Raw genomic sequence first — 20,291 nt, 5'->3', positions numbered from 1 at the left:
AAAAAATACATAGAAGAATATTTTATCATGTTTCAGATAATTGCCTTTTAAAACGCAAGAAAAGGAAAGCGGTAAGACTCAAATCAAAGCACAACGACTTCGATGCGTATATAGAAGAGGCAGTAGACAATGGATTCTTTCTTATTCGCAATTCTGAAGATGAACATGATAACTCTGTGCCAGTTTTCGTCCCTTCAGAGCTGTCAAAAATTTGGCGCCAAATCTCGGATGTGACGTTTATGAAAACGGCCGTATTTATTTTTTTGCAAAACCACATGCAACCGATATTCGAAAATTTTGTTTTGTACGACAGATTGTTGTATTTAAAAGAAAATGGCATAGAGAAATGTGAAATTAAACGAATCGTCGATGAACGAATATCACCGAGATGTTCTGCACTGATAGCTAAAAAGTAAAACAATATATTGTCAAATATATATACAGATATCCACCTTTGGAATATCTTCACATTACTAAGCCATTCCTTGTACAAAAATGTTCAAAAGTTAATCTACCTTTACTCTAAAATTCTTCAAAATGAGCTCAGTTTTTGTGCACTAACTGGTTAACTGCACACATAACTGATGAATTTGATCGTTTTAATTTCTATTTCATGTTAACTTCAGATGGTCATAGTTTTAAGGTGTTATAAAAAATAATAGAATCAAACAAAGGGCCAAAACTAGTCAAAGATAATAAAGTATTATGATTAAGCAGTTATCTGATCATTACAGCTTATAACAAAGTTGCTTTTCGCCGAGTCTGTCTTTATGCTGAGATGCTTAAAATTACGCATCAAAATTTGATTAGATTTTTTTAATAGATAGTGTTTCAAGAGGAAGGTATATTTGTATAATAATATAGAAAAGGAAGGGGGAAGGAAGGTCCTGCACAAAATTGAAAATGAGTGATGTGACATTAGGGGAAGAGTCATCAAAATCATCAGCCTAAAAATCATCCGAAAATTTATGGACGGCCGCTTAACATGGTGTTAAAAGTGCATGTTTTTTCAAGTTTTCATATAATTTTTTTTCAAACCATAATTGGAAATAAAACCCAATATAATCACACATAATTTATTAAAAATAATGTCTTTATACAAATATTATCTACATAATACATAGTGTACAAAATTTGTGATGTTCAAACAATTTCATTGCACGTGTTTTTAAATATATTACAATTTATTAATACTTGTAATTATTGCTTCATAAGGTCCTTTGAAACTAGCTGTGTTTCGAGGTGTCTTCCAGAAAATCACAGACAACAAACACATTCCCTATAATAAATAGTAATAAATTTATAAGTAAGGATTCTAAATACACCCGCTTCTTAATAAAATATGCAATTTTGAATGATTGAAGAAGCCACATCGAATAAAAATGAAACAATGATGTAATTTCATTATCTGGCATATTAAGAATGAATTCCAATGAACTTACTAGAACCCCCACTGCGAATTATACGTACCTACTTATAAAATTTTATTACATAATTATTGGAAAAAAAATCTTTACATGAATACTAATATTCTTTGTCAGTCTCATTCTTTATAACCAATATTCTAGAACAGATTATTTCGAAGGAATATTTGTAAGGAAACTGTAAAATAACTGAATAATAACTGGCTGGCCAAAATTCTGATTTCTTATAAAAGTTTATGATGAATTTCTCTTAGCTATGGTTGAAAATTAAAAATGGATTAATAGATTACTTTATTTTCATATATCTTGTATTTATTATGAATGTAATTTAATATGTAAATAAATGAATAAAACATTGTTTTGATATCAACGAGTTTACTTCATTTTGTGCTCCATTAATAATATTTTATAATGATGCAGAATTAATTAAAGGAATTAAAATAATTTAAAAAAAACATTAAAATTTAGTTTCAATACATTTGTCATTTTATAATAGATTTTTATCATAATCATAGTGATCTTAGTCTATAAAGTCTAACTTAATCTTCCAGGCAAGTTTTGGCTGAAGACCTTTTTATTAATTAGCCATCCAATAAATAACACAATAAATAAATAATAATATGAAAACTTGGCAATTTTGCTTTCTACCCGACTGCGACAGAAGGGCATTTTGTTTTAATACTAATACTTATCATTACTTGTGAAATACTTTCAAATTAATAATTTATGTTTACGAGTGATTTCAAAACAAGCAAACCCAATGAAATAACACTATTTCGGACCTGAAATATGTGCTTACAAATTAAACAAATCACTTTATTAATGTGCTAATATATTGCGTTTTGGTTTGCAGCAAACTAATTTGAACCATATCACTCATGACACTAAAGGCCACTTTTGTGCACTCCAACCTCACCTATGAATCTTTCAACACCTTTTTCTTCCCCCGTTTCCCGGGTATCATAACTTTCGTCTTCCACTCCTCCATATTATCGTCCTGGAGCTGCACCAACTCACCAGTCTGCGGATTGATGGGGAACACACCCTCCGGAGTGATTTTTTTCTTGGACGTATCCATACCGTGCCGTCTCTTCATATGTTTATTGAAGTTCGACCAATTCGTGAACTTCATGCCGCACTGCTCACATGCGTACGGCTTGTCGCCGGTGTGCTGGCGCTCGTGGTTCTTCAAAATCTGCTTGAACCTGAACGCTTTGTTGCAGTACTTGCATACGTGGGGCATGGAGTCTGTGTGAATTATTTTATGTGCATTTAATTGGTACTGCAGGCGGAAACATCTGCCGCACTGTTCACAGGAAAACGGCTTAACGCCCGTGTGCATTTCGACGTGGCGTCTCAGCATGTTTGGGAACAGAAACGACTTGTTGCAGATCTTGCAAATGTGCGGACGGACTTGATCGTGGGCCATTATGTGTGACGTGAGGGTTCCCTTCTTGTAGAAGGTCTTCCCGCAGCGATCGCATGTGTAATCTTTCTTCCTATTCTGCGTGTGTATGGACTGGTGATCTCGCAGACTGTTAGGTGTCTTGTATACTTTATTACACAGCTTGCAAGTCAATTCTTCTATTGTTAATGGTGCACCGCGTTTCCTGTTTCGTTTACGTTTTGGTTTGATCGGCTCGAACTCTTCCAAGTGATCTTGTAGCGAGTGCTTGTTGAATATCTCTCCGCAGAGGTGGCAGGGCAGTTGGTCGTCTTTGAAATGTTGCCTGATGTGTGAATCGAGCAATTCTTCATCGAATACTTCGTCACAGTATTCACAGCGCTTTCTGGAATTAATGGTATGTCATTTTATATTACGAAAAATAGAAGATGTGATTAGCACAATCAAAGTTTAAATAAAATTATGTGGAGGTTGTGCTTTTTTCAGTGACTGTTTATTGTATTCATCATAATTATTTCAACCAATTTTAATATGAAAGAACTAAGCAACATTTCAATGGAACCATATGAGAAGCAACAGCTTTGAATAAAAAATATCATCAAAGTCAATTCACCATGTCAAAAGCTCTAGGATAAGATAACCAGAAAAAAAAATCACTTGAATTGACAATATTTTTGTGAAGTTATCTGAAAAGAACTATGGAGGGCTGGTTCTTTTAAATCCACTAGCAAGTACATAAATGTTGTTAATGTTATTAAGTAGCAGTTACATTGGGATCCACTATTGTCCATTTATCAATGCAAGTAAATATGAAATAAAAAAAACAACTAAAATACAATATAATAACACATATAAATGAGTCTAATAGAGACGTGTTAGTGGTATTTAAATGGACTATGAATTCACTCACCTTAATTTTCGTTTATGTTTCCTAACATGATTGATGAACAGATCAAAATTGCTACAATCATAATTTTTGCAATACACACAAGTGAATGCGTTACATCTGCCGTGTGTGACCCTACTGTGCAACCTCAGAGTTGTTATGTCTAGAAACTCTATGTTACAGTAAGCACAAGTCCATGGATAATTGCTCCATTTTGATACAGATTTCTTTAAATTACTCTCCTCATTTGCGTATATCGTCATTTCTGGTATATTCCGGATCGCCGCGTCGAAAATATCCTGTACGTTTATGTCATCGTTCATTTCGTCTTTTGGCTCTTTCTTTACGTCTATCTTTTTAATGTCTAACATGTTCTGTTCTAGAAAATTCTCCGCTTTAACCTCCGTATCGTCTAATAGGTCGTCGTAGGCCCTATCATCGTCCGATACGTATTCATCTCTGTTAAATAAACTCGATAAAACATTTTGCGCTCGCATGACTGTGTTCAAAAATTCATAAGCTTTGTCGAGAGCGTCGTAACATATGAAACATATTGTTTTTGGTAAACCGTTGCTGTTTATTAAATCCACATAGATAGCGTTTAAAAATGATAATTTTTTATGTACTTCTTGGCTCTTGCTTTCTTCGTTTAGGTTTAGCATTTTATCGCTATTCTTCTGCTCTGCACAGAACCGGCAATACGTATTTAGTCTTTCCATTGTGAATGCTTTGTTAGATAATTTAATTACTCCAGTTTTTATTAAATAATCATGTTTTTAATAAATTAAGTAAAATTGTTGCAAAACAAACCATCACCATAACTTTTTTGACAAGTTGACAAGCTTTTAAAAGTTGTTATGTCAATTGTACATGACATTTGTAATACAGAGTAAATATACGTCACAGAGTTCAGAGAAAAGAGTAGTGAGGTCCTTTTTGCCGATTAACTGAGATAAAGTAGCTTATATCAACATCTATAGTCTATACCCACCTAATTTATCTTTGTCTACCCCCCATACCACCAGATACAAAAATCATATCGTAAAGTCGCTCCGTTGCGATGTGAAACAAGATAAAAGAAAAAAAAAAACACAGATCCGCTTTTGTTATATATTAGGGATGAGAATAAATAGAATACCTACATAATTACATAACTCTAAACATCCATCTAATATATACTAAACTGAAACATATATAACTTTAACTATCACAACGGAAACTCGGATAAATCTCATGACTAAATAACGTTGATGTTATGTTAAAACTTACAATTTCAGTAAAAAAATAACCCCAAAAACCTATTTAAACTCAAATTAACTCCCAATTTTCAGATGAGTGGGATGTTTTGTAAAGTCTTCATTATTATTTTTTGCTCTAATTTGACTTCCGTTGTAGTAATCTATTTAATATATTTACTATTATATCCTAAACATTTAGATTAAAAATGGAGAAACCTCTTGAATCTTATAAAGTAAAAGAAAATAATTAGTCTTATTTTATTTAAATTTTAGTAATGATCTGTAGTAGTAATAACTATTTCAAATTATTATCTAGTAGGGGACCAACGTTTTATTTGTATGTGTATATTGTATGGTTGAAAAATAAACTTACTTTTAGTTTATTTATTTTTTTTTATCAAGACGATCTTTTTTCTGTTTTGGCGGGCAATTGATCTGGTGGTAGGGAACCGATTTGATAAGATATGGTAGGCTATCATCACCGCCCATGAACATTCGCAGAGCTAATGAACACTTATGAATAACACGAAAAGTAATAAACAGCTTATGAATTTAATTTCTGTCTAATTGTTATAGTGTATTTTATGGACAGCAATTCTTTTAGTAACTATGAAGTTTCGTGCCGATACTTCTCGGTAGAAAGGTCCTTCCAAATCGGTAGTAGCTTCATAAATATCTATTCATAAACTCATGTAAAAGTTATAATAAATAGCTTTTTATTAACCTTTGAGTTTGAGTAACAAACATAATACAAATTGAGTTGTCTTTTCATAGCTGCATTTCTTTTTAAGTGAACCGAAAATAAAACAGTAATTACAACTATATATTTATTAAATCTTTATACATACTCTGTATAGATACATATTATATAATATAAATAACATTTAATTGGATAATATTGCACAATTCCACAAATATAATATAATTTTAGCTGATTTATACAAAATACTAGAATACGATAGCTACTATGTTTCGTTCGGTGAGTGGGCGAGCTGGAATCCTGTAACCTTTTCCTCCCTCTTCCCAGTTCATTCCCTTATTCTCGTCATTAATTCTTTCCTTATCTCTCCCCTAAAAATTGGCTGTAGTGACCCTACCTTTCAGTTAATGATGACCGCTTACTATAAGGCGAACCAACAGCCCCTTGCCCACTATAGGATAAAAAAACGCATACCGACATACTTATAACAAATGAAGTTTATATCGAAATGATATAATAAATATGTTTATTATATATACCACTTTATACTACAATAACATAAATAACATTTTTTTTAACAAGAACAGCTTGGCATATTTTTTTTTAGATTCCGTTGACCATTAAATTACATGAAAGGAAGACAGTTTCATTACAGGATTGAAATTCGAAGAATGAAACAAAAAAGTAAAAAAAACGAATGGGCATAGTAAAGACAGTATAATAAATAGATAGGTACTATACTGTATAAGGTTGCTACAACAATATGTATAATGTTGTAATGAATGAACATATTTTAGCAACAATTTTCTATTTAAACGTTTCCTTTGTGTGTTACGTAATTCATTTTTAAACTGGGTGCGTGCGTGTGTGGGGATGTGTGTTTGTGTTTGCTTTATTGTTGTATTTTTTTTCGAGTGCCTAATAAAAGCTTAAACAATTTTAAAATGGCTAACTTCTAAAATACAACATTCAATACAACTACGTTATAGTAATGATATAATTTTATAATATAACAATAAATTATTAAACATTTAATTATTATTTACATTAATAACTTAACTAATGGAAGACCTTTGTGATATTGTTTGTTGCGATATTTCTTGGTTTTTGTTAAACTACACTTAGATTAAATCCTTAGAATAATCTCTAAACACTATTTTTTATTATTTATTTCGCCTTATTACTTAGGCATGTACAATGCTTATACACTTGACAATATTTACAAATTGTATTCTATATTTCTTTCAAATTACATAATTAGACATTTAAAAGACATATTAATATTGATTTTAGATAATTGAACGGCGCCCTCTAATAAAAATGCGTGGCAAAAAAGTTTATAAATAGAATAGTGATTTAAATTTGGTTTATAATATCTATGACTATTATTTTCGAAAAAAAAAAATTTTCTCTATTCGACCTCTCATAAATGTACTGAATACTGAATTCAATTACTTGACACTGGCAAATAGACATAATTATTATCTTCTTGCTACGAAGAGAAAAAAGGTTTCTATTCGAAAAAGTGCACTGCGTTTCCGGACATTAAATTTTTATTTTATTGTTGTAACTAACTATCTTTTTTAAGACGAGGTGACGCGAAGGAATTCGTATGTGTTTAAGAAGTTTTCTTTTAATCATTATTGTTTTAAACAATAAACTAAATTGCCTTCATACTGTCAGAACTAAACCAAATATGAATGGAATTACTTCACGCTTTACGCACGAGTTACTTCAGCTTTCAAATTAAAATAGAATCGTCAGATATGACACGAACAATTCAAATTAATTTGTGTTTATCAAAGTCTTAATTAGTAAGGCCATTCTATTTAACAGTTTAGTTTTAAACTGACTACTGAGTGTGAGATGTGAAGATTAAAAAAAATAGATTTTTAAATAATACTTAGCTTTTAAAGTAACTAATTAGTGATCTAGGACCTATCCTTAGATGGTAGCCCTGGAATCAACTTCGCTTTTTAACCTGTATGTTTGTAACCTCTCATTTTGATTTTACTTTTTTTTGGTTTATTTTTTTTATTTCGAATCACATTAAACGATCACATTGAATTCAAACTTTGTACACTTATGGTGAAAATAAAATAATATTGTGAGTGAAGCGTGTTTTTTTAAACTTAATTAATATTTGAAGTAATAAAGGTAATAGAAGAAAGGAAATTGGGTGTCTGCAGTGTGCAGAAAGACGATGTAAGTAAAATATTTGTTTTTTTTTATTTCCTTCTTTTTAATTTAAATTGATATACCATTAACGCGAAAATTTTAATTTTTTTTTTAATTCATAAATTATTTCGCGCTTTCTTGCGCTGGTGGGTGCGGGATCCGGGGTCCCTTCGCCCCGCCAAGTTACGCCACTGCTTCGCATAATATAATATATTATATTTATTACAAAATAGTCTTTTAACTAATGCCTATATTCAAATAAGTAGATTAACTATGGGTAAATACTGTTTAGGTAGGAATAGACCTTAACAACACGGAAGCCTCAATATATATATAAAATATAATTTGTTCTAGGCCTATGCCTACATTACTTAACAATACCACAGATAATACAACACTATAGCATTAGTTTGAAAAAGGTATTTTTATTATTTCGTGTAAAACAATTGAATGTATTTTGATAAAATTAGGCACATAGACAGTTTTTAGTTAGGGTTATTTTTTTTTGATTTTTCAAGGATATCATTACGAGGCGTTATGGTATCGTGTAAATTAGTCTAACATTAACTATGTTTTTACACTTAATTACCATCTTAATCATCTACGTTTAAACAACGTTTACAAATTACAAATTTACGGAAAATTTCGTTCTAACAACACCGTTCTAGCCAACTACTGACACGAATTTTTAAATTGAAAACTTTAGGGAGTCAAAATAATTACTCATTGAACTTAATTTTGAAGTGACAAGATTTCGTGATAAATAAACATAATTTCAAGCTAAAAAAATGGCTTTTTTGTTTTTTTTATCATTACCAGACGAAAAATCGTACATCATAAACGATTTGAACAGAAATGTTGCCACCCCAAATTTTCGTCCATGATATTAATTGACAGGTAGGTTAAAAACAAAATAAAAAATAAATCATAAATAAAATTTAATAAAAATAAAAATTACAATTACCGAATACAGTTATTATCATCTAATTTTATATTGTCGTTCGCACAGTATTTTTGTATATACATCTTATATATCTATATTTTCAAAAATATATTTTTTACTATCGATATTAATGTAAATGTATTTTTCCTTATAGTTAAAAGTAAGCCATGTTATTCTAATAAACATATTACATTATTAAAATATAGCGCATATTTACTCTGGCACAAGCGGATACGGGAATTAAAAAAGAAAGAAAATTATTGATTGAACAAATTTTACCGGCACTAATAATTTCACTATAAGGCCAATAAATTTTCATTTTTTGGTGCGAATTATGAGACTCTAAATAAAGTATGCTATTAAAATACATTTTAGTATTTCTTTTTAAAATACATTTTAGTATTTATTTTTTTTATACATTTTAGTATTTGTTAACATCGTCAATTACATAAATAATATTACATTGTTATTCATATTGAAGTCAAAGTTTTCGGTTATTAAAACGTAAACGTTAATTTAATGATCTTTAACAAATTCTCCCAGAAGAAAATAAATCCAAAAGTGAATGTGCCAAATACGCTATATTTATTAAACATTTTACGTAATAAGTGGTATATTACAACTAACTTACCTTATAGGTCAACGAAATCTGATCATGTAATTTTTTAACGCCAATAACTCAACAAAGAGAAGAAAATATTCAAATCAACATAGACAGCAATATTTTTTCATTCCCCATTTGACATTTTCGTGTGCGAACTTGACTGAATACGAACTGTCAGATTTTAATTTAAATAATCTGTTTTAAAAAGGAATGATGAATGACGCTGGAATTTTGACATTAGAATGGCATTCGATCGCAGTTGCAAGCCGCGCCGCCCTGCCCCTGCCGGCATTGTACGTTGCACCAGGTCTGCCAGCCTTCGACTGTGTCGAGCATTCTTGCACTGACCGCCAAAGTTTGTACTGTGGCTGGGTAGGAGTCGCAGGCTGGACAACCTGGTTAAAGGAAAGATGTGAATGGGAGAATCTGATTATTACACGTTAAGCTAAAGATAGTAGGATAGCATAAGAAAAGGATCTGTTTGGACATTGAATGAATGAATCATGTCAACGTACAGATTAGAGTTCGAGTTCGAGTTTAAGTATGTAAGGAAGAAAAAAACACTGGTACAATGCCGTAATTTATTATTAGGATTTAAGATAGTCGCCAAGTTGAAAATTGGAATATTTTAAAACGCCGGTCACGCCCAATCTATATATTATCGTTACGCTACGACAACGATAGATATCACTAACTGCGCCCCGCGGTTTCACCCGCGTAAGTCCGTATCCCGTAGGAATATCGGGATAAAAAGTTGCCTATATGTTATTCCAGTTGTCCAGCTATCTACGTACCAAATTTCATTGCAATCGGTTCAGTAGTTTTTGCATTTATAATATTAGAAGGAGATACATAGCTATAGCAAATGCGAAAGGAACCATTGAAGCATGCATGAACAGTTATTATGTAGGATATATATTCTACAGGACAATTATTATGTACAAAAGTAATTCTGTGGGATATTTATTATGCAGGATAGTTATTTACCGTTTAGTACATATCCGTCGGTAACACAAAACGCCTCGCAGACCATGGTCCAATTAGTGGGGTGGGTGAATGTGGTACCACTTCCACAGTTGCATAATGGTTCACCTGGTGGTGATGATGATTGAACAAAAAATTAAAACCAGTTTTAATTGGTGGTCACATGCCTCACCTTTCAAATTAAAAGGGGATCATCAATATAGCCTATTTCATATTCAAGTTATTTGACATATTATAAAAAAAAAGTTTATTTAATGCAGCCACAATAGAAAATTAATACTATTATCGTTTTAGCTTTTCCATTACCGTGATAGGTTGGACATTTAAATTCAAAATAATTAATTTATTCAACAATCCACAACTGATATATAAGACAACTTAAAAATGATGTGCTCATTGCATAAAAGAAGTTTTTTTGTTTAGCCTATTTGTTTAGCCTATTTTAGTCAATGCTTATAATACACAAGTGGCCATCATTTCCTAGCCTCTTTATTGAACGTCGTTTAATCAAGGGCGTGAATGATACGCATCCAGATATAACATTTCTTTACCCACACACTCACCTAGTTGGTTATTACACAAAGACGGGCAGACATCGACCCTGGGTTGTCCATATTGTTCGCTTGTCTTGTTGCCGCTGGTGAGAGCTGTCTTCAGGCCGACTGGCATGAGAGAGAGGCAGGCTGAACCGCAGGCGTCGCCACCAAAACCTGGTTAAACAAACAGCTGTACTAAATTATATCCTATCATCAGGGGCATAGCTATCGTTGTATCAACGGGGCCCCCGGCTAAGGGGCCCCACTGTGTATCACATAGTATAAAGACATATTAAATAGTTCAAAGTGACTTCCCGCGTCTGTGCCTATGTATGTATGTATGCTTAGATCTTTAAAACCAGACACCGGTTTTTGATGGATTTTTTTTAAATACATAGAGTGATTCGAGACGAAGGTTTTTATGTATAATAAACGTTTAAAACTACTCCGAATATACATACAAAAAATTGTATTTAAGATAGTCGATTTAAAAGCCTTGTAATTTTCATAACAGACTAGCTGCGCCCGCAGTTTCACCTGCGTAAGTCCGTAACCCATAGGAATATCAGGATAAAAAGTAGCCCATATATTATTCCAGTTGTCCAGCTGTCTACATACCAAATTTCATTGCAATCGGTTCAGTAGTTTTTGCGTGAAAGAGTAACAAACACACACACATCCTTACAAACTTTCGCATTATAAATGCGAAAGTTTGAAAGGATGTGTGATATATTAGTAGGATAGGATTTAGAAATTAAAAACTTTTTAACGGATTTTAAACTATGATAAGATAGCATGGTCACGGGGAGACGCTCGCTGTAAAGTGTTGGAAACGTCGGGTTAATAATATAATGAATAAATCGCGTTTAAAATCCGTTAAAAAGTTTTTAATTTCTAAATGTATAATAGTCGCGTAAAATCAAACACAACAAAATACTGGGATAAGATTTACCACCTAAAGTCCACAATTTTGATGGGAGATAATTCAGATACTTATTTTGTTGCCGTTACTTTCTTGAGGTCCTTCCCACCAATTTAGATACAAGGCTTAGGTCCCTTAAGGCCCGCCACCGGCTCCGACACTTTTACTAATGCTAACTTATCTTTCATCAAAATATGGTATCGGCAATGGAGCTGGTGGATCGTCAAATGGTCGATTGTGGACCTTAGGCCTATACGAATGGATTGCCGACTTTAAACTGGAAAGAGATTGAGAAAGGTTTGACGAGAGGAATAAAGGAAAGGACTGGGAAGGGTAAGGAAAGGGATACGGGCTTTCAGAAAATCGAAAGGCTAGTGTCAAATAATAATAATAAGTACCTAATAAAAATTGTCTTTTTTTTCTAACTTCAATTATTTTCGTCCATATTATAATTTTTCATAGAAAATTGTAATTATAGAAAAGTAGGCCAGAAAGTAGGTATCTGTAAAGACCCAGTTATACCTACATAGTGGTCTATTTAACGTAGGTATATATATTAAATATAATTTTTATTAAATAATATTTTATATTAAAATAATTATATCATTTAATACTCGTTAAAAAATTTAAGAAGGAAGAGCTTTTCTGATAGTAAACTCCTGCTTTAAATTTAAATATAAATTAATTTGTTTAGTGGACCACTTTTTTGAATGCGTTTAGACACCAAACATCCACAATTATTCATCTCTTTTAATTGATATTTTTTTAAGTTTATTATTTCTTAATTAATCTATAACTATTATATTAACATTTCTAATAAAATTAATTTAAGAATCATCTGAAATCTAAAACCAAGCGTAAGAATTTTTAGATTTTATTGGGTAGTATTTTTGCATATTCAAGTGATAAGTAAACATAGGTTCCTACTGATAAGCAAGTTATACTAAATGTGGAATTTAAATTTCTATTGTTTCCTTATAATACAGTAGATCATCATAAAAATCTACAATTCTAATAAAAATAACAACTTTCTTACAAATAAATATAATTTGAATTTAAATATTATAATCAGAATATAAAAAACAGTTACTTATTACTTTTAATTAATGTATTTAAATATCATTTAACCTTTTAATTAAAATCACTTATACCAAATAACGTAAGAAATTAATGAATAAATTATATTTAACTGAAATTGAGAGAAAGAGAGACTAACTTTTTTTTTCATTTTTTCAAAATCAGAATGCTGATAATAAATATTCAAAATGTGAATGATTATAAATTTAATGAATACACGTTACATGTGAAAATAGCTGTCGGAAGTGCTTTGAACAAGCGAATGATCGTAAAAGTATTTGATTCCATTTAGTAATAATATAATACCAATATAATATATATAATACCAATAGTAATAAGTAAAGTTATATATAATACCAATATACTTTACAGATTTTAGTTTCAATACATTTAAATGCGTTAAAAAACTCAACATGCGTTTTAAATATTCGTCGATATTAAGTGATAGCGCACGGCATAATAACAGTGAGAATTTATTTTTGCTTAATTTTCTCTTTCCTTACATCTGTTTAAACGAAACCACGTAGCATTTATATCCTGTACAGATAATCCAAACGAAAACAATCATAAATTCATTTAGCTCAGCTCACAATTCAAAACCTCATCAAGAATTACCATCTATTATAAAAACATCACAAAAAACTCACCAGCACCCTTCACCACAGATCACAAAACACGAACACCAAAAAAAAAAAAAAATCACGAAAAAAAAAAAACAAAAAATAAGACCTGCGTGACACAGCTCCGTGCACAAGCTCTGGCGAGCGGGTACTGGCCTCCCTTCCTTCCGAAATTGTGTGAGGTAGATCCTCTCGAGTTCACCCCCGTCGTATTTTAGCTGGAGGAATACTTCAGGGTTGCCCATTGGCTGCTCTATGGCGGTTTCTGATTGGTCGGCTAGGCAGGCCAGCGCCACGCCTAGCAGAGTGGTTGTTAGCATCTGGAACGAGTTTTTTCGGAGAATTCGAATTATGATAATGCAAGTTTCGCTTACCGACTTCAAAAAGGAGGTTATTAATTTTTTGTGTATACGTACATACATATGTATGTATGTTAGAATTGTATAGTTTTTTTAATGTGTTATTCTGTGATACATTCCAAACCAAATTTCATAAGTATGTTCGATTGATTGTTTGAATGTATGTTTGTCCATGCATCATTGAAAACATATAAATCTGATTGATTATTTATTTTTAAATGTGTTGGGTATGCTCCAACTTACGGATTAATGTAAGTTTCACCAAAATCGGTTAATTAGTTTTCGAGATAGAGTGAAAAAAAAAACAGTGTCGATATGACTTCCACGCCTTCTTCTTCCAACCATAGAATTTTTTTTAATAGCTTCACCTGTACGTTTGTATGTACCTGACTCCTTCAGGCTCTATTGTAACACACTTTAAGCGGATAGAATTAAATCAAACTCTGTACACTTATCAAGGATCAGGGACAATACAATAATTGCACAAGTTTATCTTATTATCCCGATCAGAATTGTCAGGATTAAATAATTTTCTTACGTACACTCTAAGAGCCAGTGAGATAATTAAGCTGATTCTGTTATTAAAGGGTGTTATTTGGTTAATAGATGTTTTATTGTGATTTTTTAATTGATCCAATACTTAAGAATATAATAATAAATATAAAAAACACCTATGTAGATGTAAAGCTACGCTAATGTATCGAATACGATTCTGTTATGATGTTTTACTAGCTGTGCTCCGCGGTGTCACCCGCGTAAATCCGTATCCCGTAGGAATATGGGGATAAAAAGTTGCCTATGTGTTATTCCAGTTGTCCAGCTGTCTACGTACCAAATTTTATTGCAATCGGTACAGTAGTTTTTGCGTGAAAGAACAACAAACACACACACATCCTTAAAAACTTTCTATAAGATAAGACTACATAATATTTAATTAATTGTTACACAATTGAAAGTTCAAACATACTAAATATATTTTCAAAAATACTGTATGCACCAACATACCAACAAAAAAGTATCGTATTTTTTTATTCATAATACAGACATATTTTAAAAAGCAATATACATGAATAGCTATATGGTGGAAATAAAAGTAAAATTTAATCCACAAGAGTTATTTAATCTTGCCATATTAGAGATTTGAAAAAGAATATAAGGTAAGGTCAACAAATAAGGCCTATCTAATTTTTTTTATTACCTAACTAGTAGGTTTATTAAAAAATGCGCTGGAAATTTATAAAATGAAAATGAAACTTATATTTGTTTATTAAAAAAAAATACTTATTGCATGTTCTCCAGAACTAGAGTAAATTTAAATTGGATTTGACAGGCATCAGCTATCAAATATCTAATAATAATAAAAATCAGTTTACCCAGTAAATAGTTATGAGGTAACAAACATAAATAAAATTAAAGCGGAATTGATTGCTTCCTCCTTTTATGAAGTCGATTGAAAAATATTACACCTACATTCATTAGGTACATGATAATCTATACTAATATTATAAAGCTGAAGAGTTTGTTTGTTTGTTTGAACGCGCTAATCTCAGGAACTGCTAGTCCGATTTGAAAAATTCTTTTATTGTTAGATAGCCCATTTATTGAGGATGGCTATAGGCTATATATGTAGCACGGGCGACGCCGGGGCCCGGTAGTTACACATAAAATTTGTCGTTTTTCTAGAAAATGTATAAAAATATATACTAGAATAATTTGTTGCCGTTATATTTTAAATTTAAAAAGTATGCTTCAAATACATTTGAATTTATTTGTATGGAATTTGGTACAGAGATAGATTATAGTCTGTGAACAACACTCCCTCTTTATGCATCGCTGATGGCTTTCATCTACGTTTTCTTTAGAAATTTTGAAAGAATAGAAAAAATTTGATCACGAGGCAGGATTCGAACCTGCGTATCTTGCCTAACCGTAGCAAAGCCTAGCCTCTCGGCCACCCGTGATCCTGCCACAGTAATCAAATTTCTTCTATTCCTTCGGTTTCATGTGCCTAAGGGTACGTTTTCTTTGTTAACCAATTTAAATGATAAACTGCATACATATAAACTTTCTGTTTATTTACTTAAACTTGAATGTTAACAATCAGCAATATATACATTTCTTCCAATCACACAGGTTTATATTAATATAAACTAAAATGAAACTTAACTTTCAACTCAAATTTTAGATCGTAATAGATAGCAATATTCAAACGCTAAGACGACACAATGACAAAGCATATCACGATTCGCGTGAATAAAAATATAAAATCAAATGACGGTAGATCGTAAACAGTCTGGATTAGCACATATTATGCTACTTTTTACCCGGGTACCATGTGAGTGACGCCCCGGGTTGCAGCTAGTTAATATTATATTATTATAGTTAATATTGTATACCTTAAAGCAGTGGTGGTTTAGTAGTCAGAATATTAACATCGATATATCGAGGGTTCGAGCCCAGGCGGACGAGTAAGAAATAAATAGTTTTTTTTTTCATTTTTCTGAAATTTCTGTGACATCTGCCAATCCACTGGCCACTGGCCCCTCATATGAGGCCTGTGTCCCAGCTGTGGGAACTCGTGTGGGAACCGAATAATCACTATTACTATTAGCTTTATTCGTATGGTAAAATAATGCTATATTTCGTCAGTGATTCCTGAAATTAATTCTTTCATCCGACGAAACTCTGTTTTATATATGACTAGCTGCGCCCTGCGGTTTCACTCGCGTAAGTCCGTATCCCGTAGGAATATCGGGATAAAAAGTTGCCTATATGTTATCTGTAGTTGCCTAAGTGTAGGGACTCTTACGACGTTTTGGTGGTGTTCAGGTTATGTTTTGATGAAGAAATTTCTTAATTACCTTAAAAAATAAAAAATATAATGTACTTATGAAGCTGAAGACTTTGTTTGTTTGTTTGAACGCGTTTATCTTAGGAACCACTTGACCCCTATATTGTTACCCCTTATTTTGTTATAGACCCCTGAGTTCTATAACCTACATATTATGTACCGCGAGCGAAGCCGGATCGAACCACTAACGACACAATATAGAACATGAATAAAATAAAATCCATTTAATTAAATATTCGTAAAAATAATTCAATTATAGCCACTTGGTATATTTATGTCGCAAATTGTAAAACTATGTGCAAGGGGAAAATCAATACTTCAAACCATCCGCCATCTTGAACACAGCCTTCGCTAGAACGAGACAGGTATATGTCATTAGAGAGAGTGAGCGAATGTCCAGTATTGATTACGAGTCGGCCTATATACTTTAAGATTAAATATGTATATATGATGTTCAGAGATTGGGTTTAAATAATTATTCTATAACATACTAGCTTCCCGCCCGCGGCTTCGCACACCGTATTGTTATTACCTTCTACACCTTCCCTGGACTATTCAAAATGCACCAAAATCGTGATTATAAAATCAGACCAGCCATTCTCGAGTTTTAGGGAGACTAACGAACAGCGATTGATTTTTATATATAAGACTAGTAGCTTACACCGGTATTCGTCCTGGTTGGTATAAAAGAAATATATATCACTCGGAAATCTCGTAGTTTCCTTATGGTAAAAATAAACGTTCACTTTATGTAACTAACAAACAAACATAACAATTCGTCTTGATTTAATTCCTCGTGATACTTTAATATATAGGCACATGAAACCGAAAGAGTAGAAGAAATTCGATTACTGTGGCAGGACGGGTGGCCGAGAGGCTAGGCGTTGCTACGGTCAGGCAAGATACGCAGGTTCGAATCCTGCCTCGTGATCAAATTTTTTCTATTCTTTCAAAATTTCTCATTTATAAAGCATTTCAATGCTATAAAACTAAAAATTAATTTTAACTTTAATATATATCTTAAATTTTCTAGTTTTCGAGAATTCTATTTTTATTATATGTTAAAATTATTTATATCATTCGTGAAAACATTTTACGTTATCTTTCCAAAATACTAGAACATAAGTTATTCCTTATCTATAGATATAAAAGAAAGTCGTGTTAGTTACACTATTTATAACTCAATAACAGCTAAACCGATCATGTTGAAATTTGCTACAGTGATAGTTTGAGATACTAGAAAGGACATAGGGTAGTTTTTATCCCGGAAATCTAACGGGAACTGGAACTTTGCCGGTACACACCAGGTCTATCTTTCCTGCAACTACGCGGGCAAAGTCGCGGGCGAAATGCTAGTTAATTATATAGTTAAAAAACACGCTTCAATTGTAGATTAAAATAAATTATCACACTTGCTTTCATAAAGAGTAGTTACACGTTAGGAAATTATTGAATCCCGGCGATCCTAATGAGGATAATAAGATAAACTCATGAAACTATTGTATTGTCACCGATCCGCGATAAGTGTAGGTACAGAGTTTGAATTCAATCTATCCGTTTAAAGTGAGTCTCAAGGACTCGGTAATATACAAACATACAAACTGAAGAAGCTAAGGCGTGTTAAAAAACGTATGCATACGTTATTTCTTAAAGTGGATAATTAATTGAATTAATAGTATGACGTCACAAAATGGCGCAGAATCTATCCTAATCTTAGTTGAATCGCATAGTACCACAAAGTAAAATTGTAATATATACATTGAAACATAGAATCCCCTATTTTTTGGAGTTAAATATCTTCTATATATATAAAATTCTCGTGTCACAGTTTTCGTTGCCATACTCCTCCGAAACGGCTTGACCGATTCCTCTGAAATTTGGTAAGCATATTGGGTAGGTCTGAGAATCGGCCAACATCTATTTTTTATCCCGATATTCCTACGGGATACGGACTTACGCGGGTGAAACCGCGGGGCGCAGCTAGTAGGTATATATTATTCTAAGTCAAATAATTTAAAAATATTGTCTTAAACTTTTTAGAGTTTATCTTTTCCAAACATACAAACATTTAAATCTTTCATATCAATCAGTGCTAGGTTTAATTACACCCGAATAGATTTAGCAAAAAACAAAACAAACAAACATATTAACAAAAAATCAACAAAAGTTATCAATAATCAAAGTTTGTAAGGATGTGTGTGTTTGTTACTCTTTCAAGCAAAAACTGCTGAACCGATTGCAATGATATTTGGTAAGTAGACAGCTGAATATCTGGAATAACATATAGGCAAGTTTTTATCCCGATATTCCTACGGGATACGGACTTACGCGGGTGAAACCGCGAGGCGCAGCTAGTGTAAAATATAATTAAAGATAAGTGGTCTTACCATTGCGACGGTTGTGAGAGGTTTAATTTAATTCTGTTAACATTTATTATCTGTGGGCAAGTGAAGCCAGGTAATTGACTATAGAGTAGGGCATGTCAGAGACAGAGCCGCCTCCTTGGTACAGTGGTTAACGCGTGAGCGTAGAACCGAGGGGTCCCTGGTTTCCCGGTGTTAGGAAATAAGAGGCTGATCACCTACTTGTCCATAAAGAAAATCGGTCAATAACAGATGTATATCATCTGCCCCACTAGGGGCCACGGGGCTTAACTTAACTTATAAAACTGTATTGTACTGTACTGTATAAGATGACAATTAATGAGATATTTTTTTGTGAGTCCCCACCGAAAATCGAACCCAGGCTCTCTCTCGATTCAACGCTCACGCAGTACCTAACCACTGTACCAAACAGGCAGTTCAATAATTTTATACATCCTACTAATATTATAAATTCGAAAATTTGACAGGATGAATGTATGTGTATCTGTATGTATGTCTGTTACTCTTTCACGCAAAAACTACTGAACCGATTGCAATGAAATTTAGTTATTTAGCTGGACAACTGGAATAACACATAGGCAACTTTTTATCCCTCTACTCCTACAACAGACTTACGCGGGTGAAACCGCGGGGCGCAGATAGTACTAAATAATTTACAAATAGTGCAAATTGGATCCAACGTGACCTACGAATGTGAAAATTAAATTATAAATGGTCTCTGTTGTATCATTACTCTGTACACGCTAAGTACAGTCCTCGAGATAATCTTTTATCGTACCAGCTTTTATCGAAAGCTCTTCATATGAAGCTTTCAGTTGGAAAGATTTACATCAAAATACTTCTATTTTTTATAAACTTATGTTTTAACTTTATGTTTGTAATTGTAAAGCTTTTTTAAGTATTTGTGTGAAATACAACTGAAATAAATAATTTAACTTAAACTAAAAAACACGCTTTTTATAGAAAACCGAACTAAAAAATAGAAAATAAATTTAAATGACTTTAAATTAAGAAAATAGTGTTAAAAATTTCAATGAATATAAATGAATAATAGTGTGGGTAAAAAAAGAATTATTTTATTTTAAAAAGAGCTACAAAGTTTGAACGAAATCTGGCCGTTTAAAGTGGGTCAAAATCGCGCCCAAAGAAGTCGGTTACAAACATACAAACAAACTTACAA

The 20,291-nt window shown here is 32.2% G+C and overlaps 2 protein-coding genes across 2 annotated transcripts; both read right to left on the bottom strand.

Annotated features, from left to right (window-relative positions):
* Positions 1–1,235: 1,235 nt before the first annotated feature.
* LOC119836518 (zinc finger protein 485-like) lies at positions 1,236–4,535 on the bottom strand. Its single transcript, XM_038361891.1, has 2 exons — positions 3,740–4,535; positions 1,236–3,214 (listed from the first exon to the last, which is right to left on the bottom strand). Exons 1-2 carry the CDS (start codon positions 4,432–4,434, stop codon positions 2,341–2,343), a joined length of 1,569 nt encoding a protein of 522 aa, XP_038217819.1. The 5' UTR covers positions 4,435–4,535; the 3' UTR covers positions 1,236–2,340.
* A 3,828-nt stretch (positions 4,536–8,363) lies between these two features.
* On the bottom strand, positions 8,364–13,837 carry LOC119836333. The gene is made up of 4 exons (XM_038361634.1): positions 13,627–13,837; positions 10,926–11,072; positions 10,366–10,470; positions 8,364–9,773 (listed from the first exon to the last, which is right to left on the bottom strand). Exons 1-4 carry the CDS (start codon positions 13,835–13,837, stop codon positions 9,616–9,618), a joined length of 621 nt encoding a protein of 206 aa, XP_038217562.1. The 3' UTR covers positions 8,364–9,615.
* Between the last annotated feature and the right edge of the window lie 6,454 nt (positions 13,838–20,291).

Source organism: Zerene cesonia, chromosome 24 (genome assembly GCF_012273895.1).
Source record: "Zerene cesonia ecotype Mississippi chromosome 24, Zerene_cesonia_1.1, whole genome shotgun sequence".
NCBI classification, from domain to species: Eukaryota; Metazoa; Arthropoda; class Insecta; order Lepidoptera; family Pieridae; genus Zerene; species Zerene cesonia.
The sequence above is the reverse complement of the archived record's forward strand: the minus strand, read 5'-3'. Positions and strand labels throughout refer to the sequence as shown.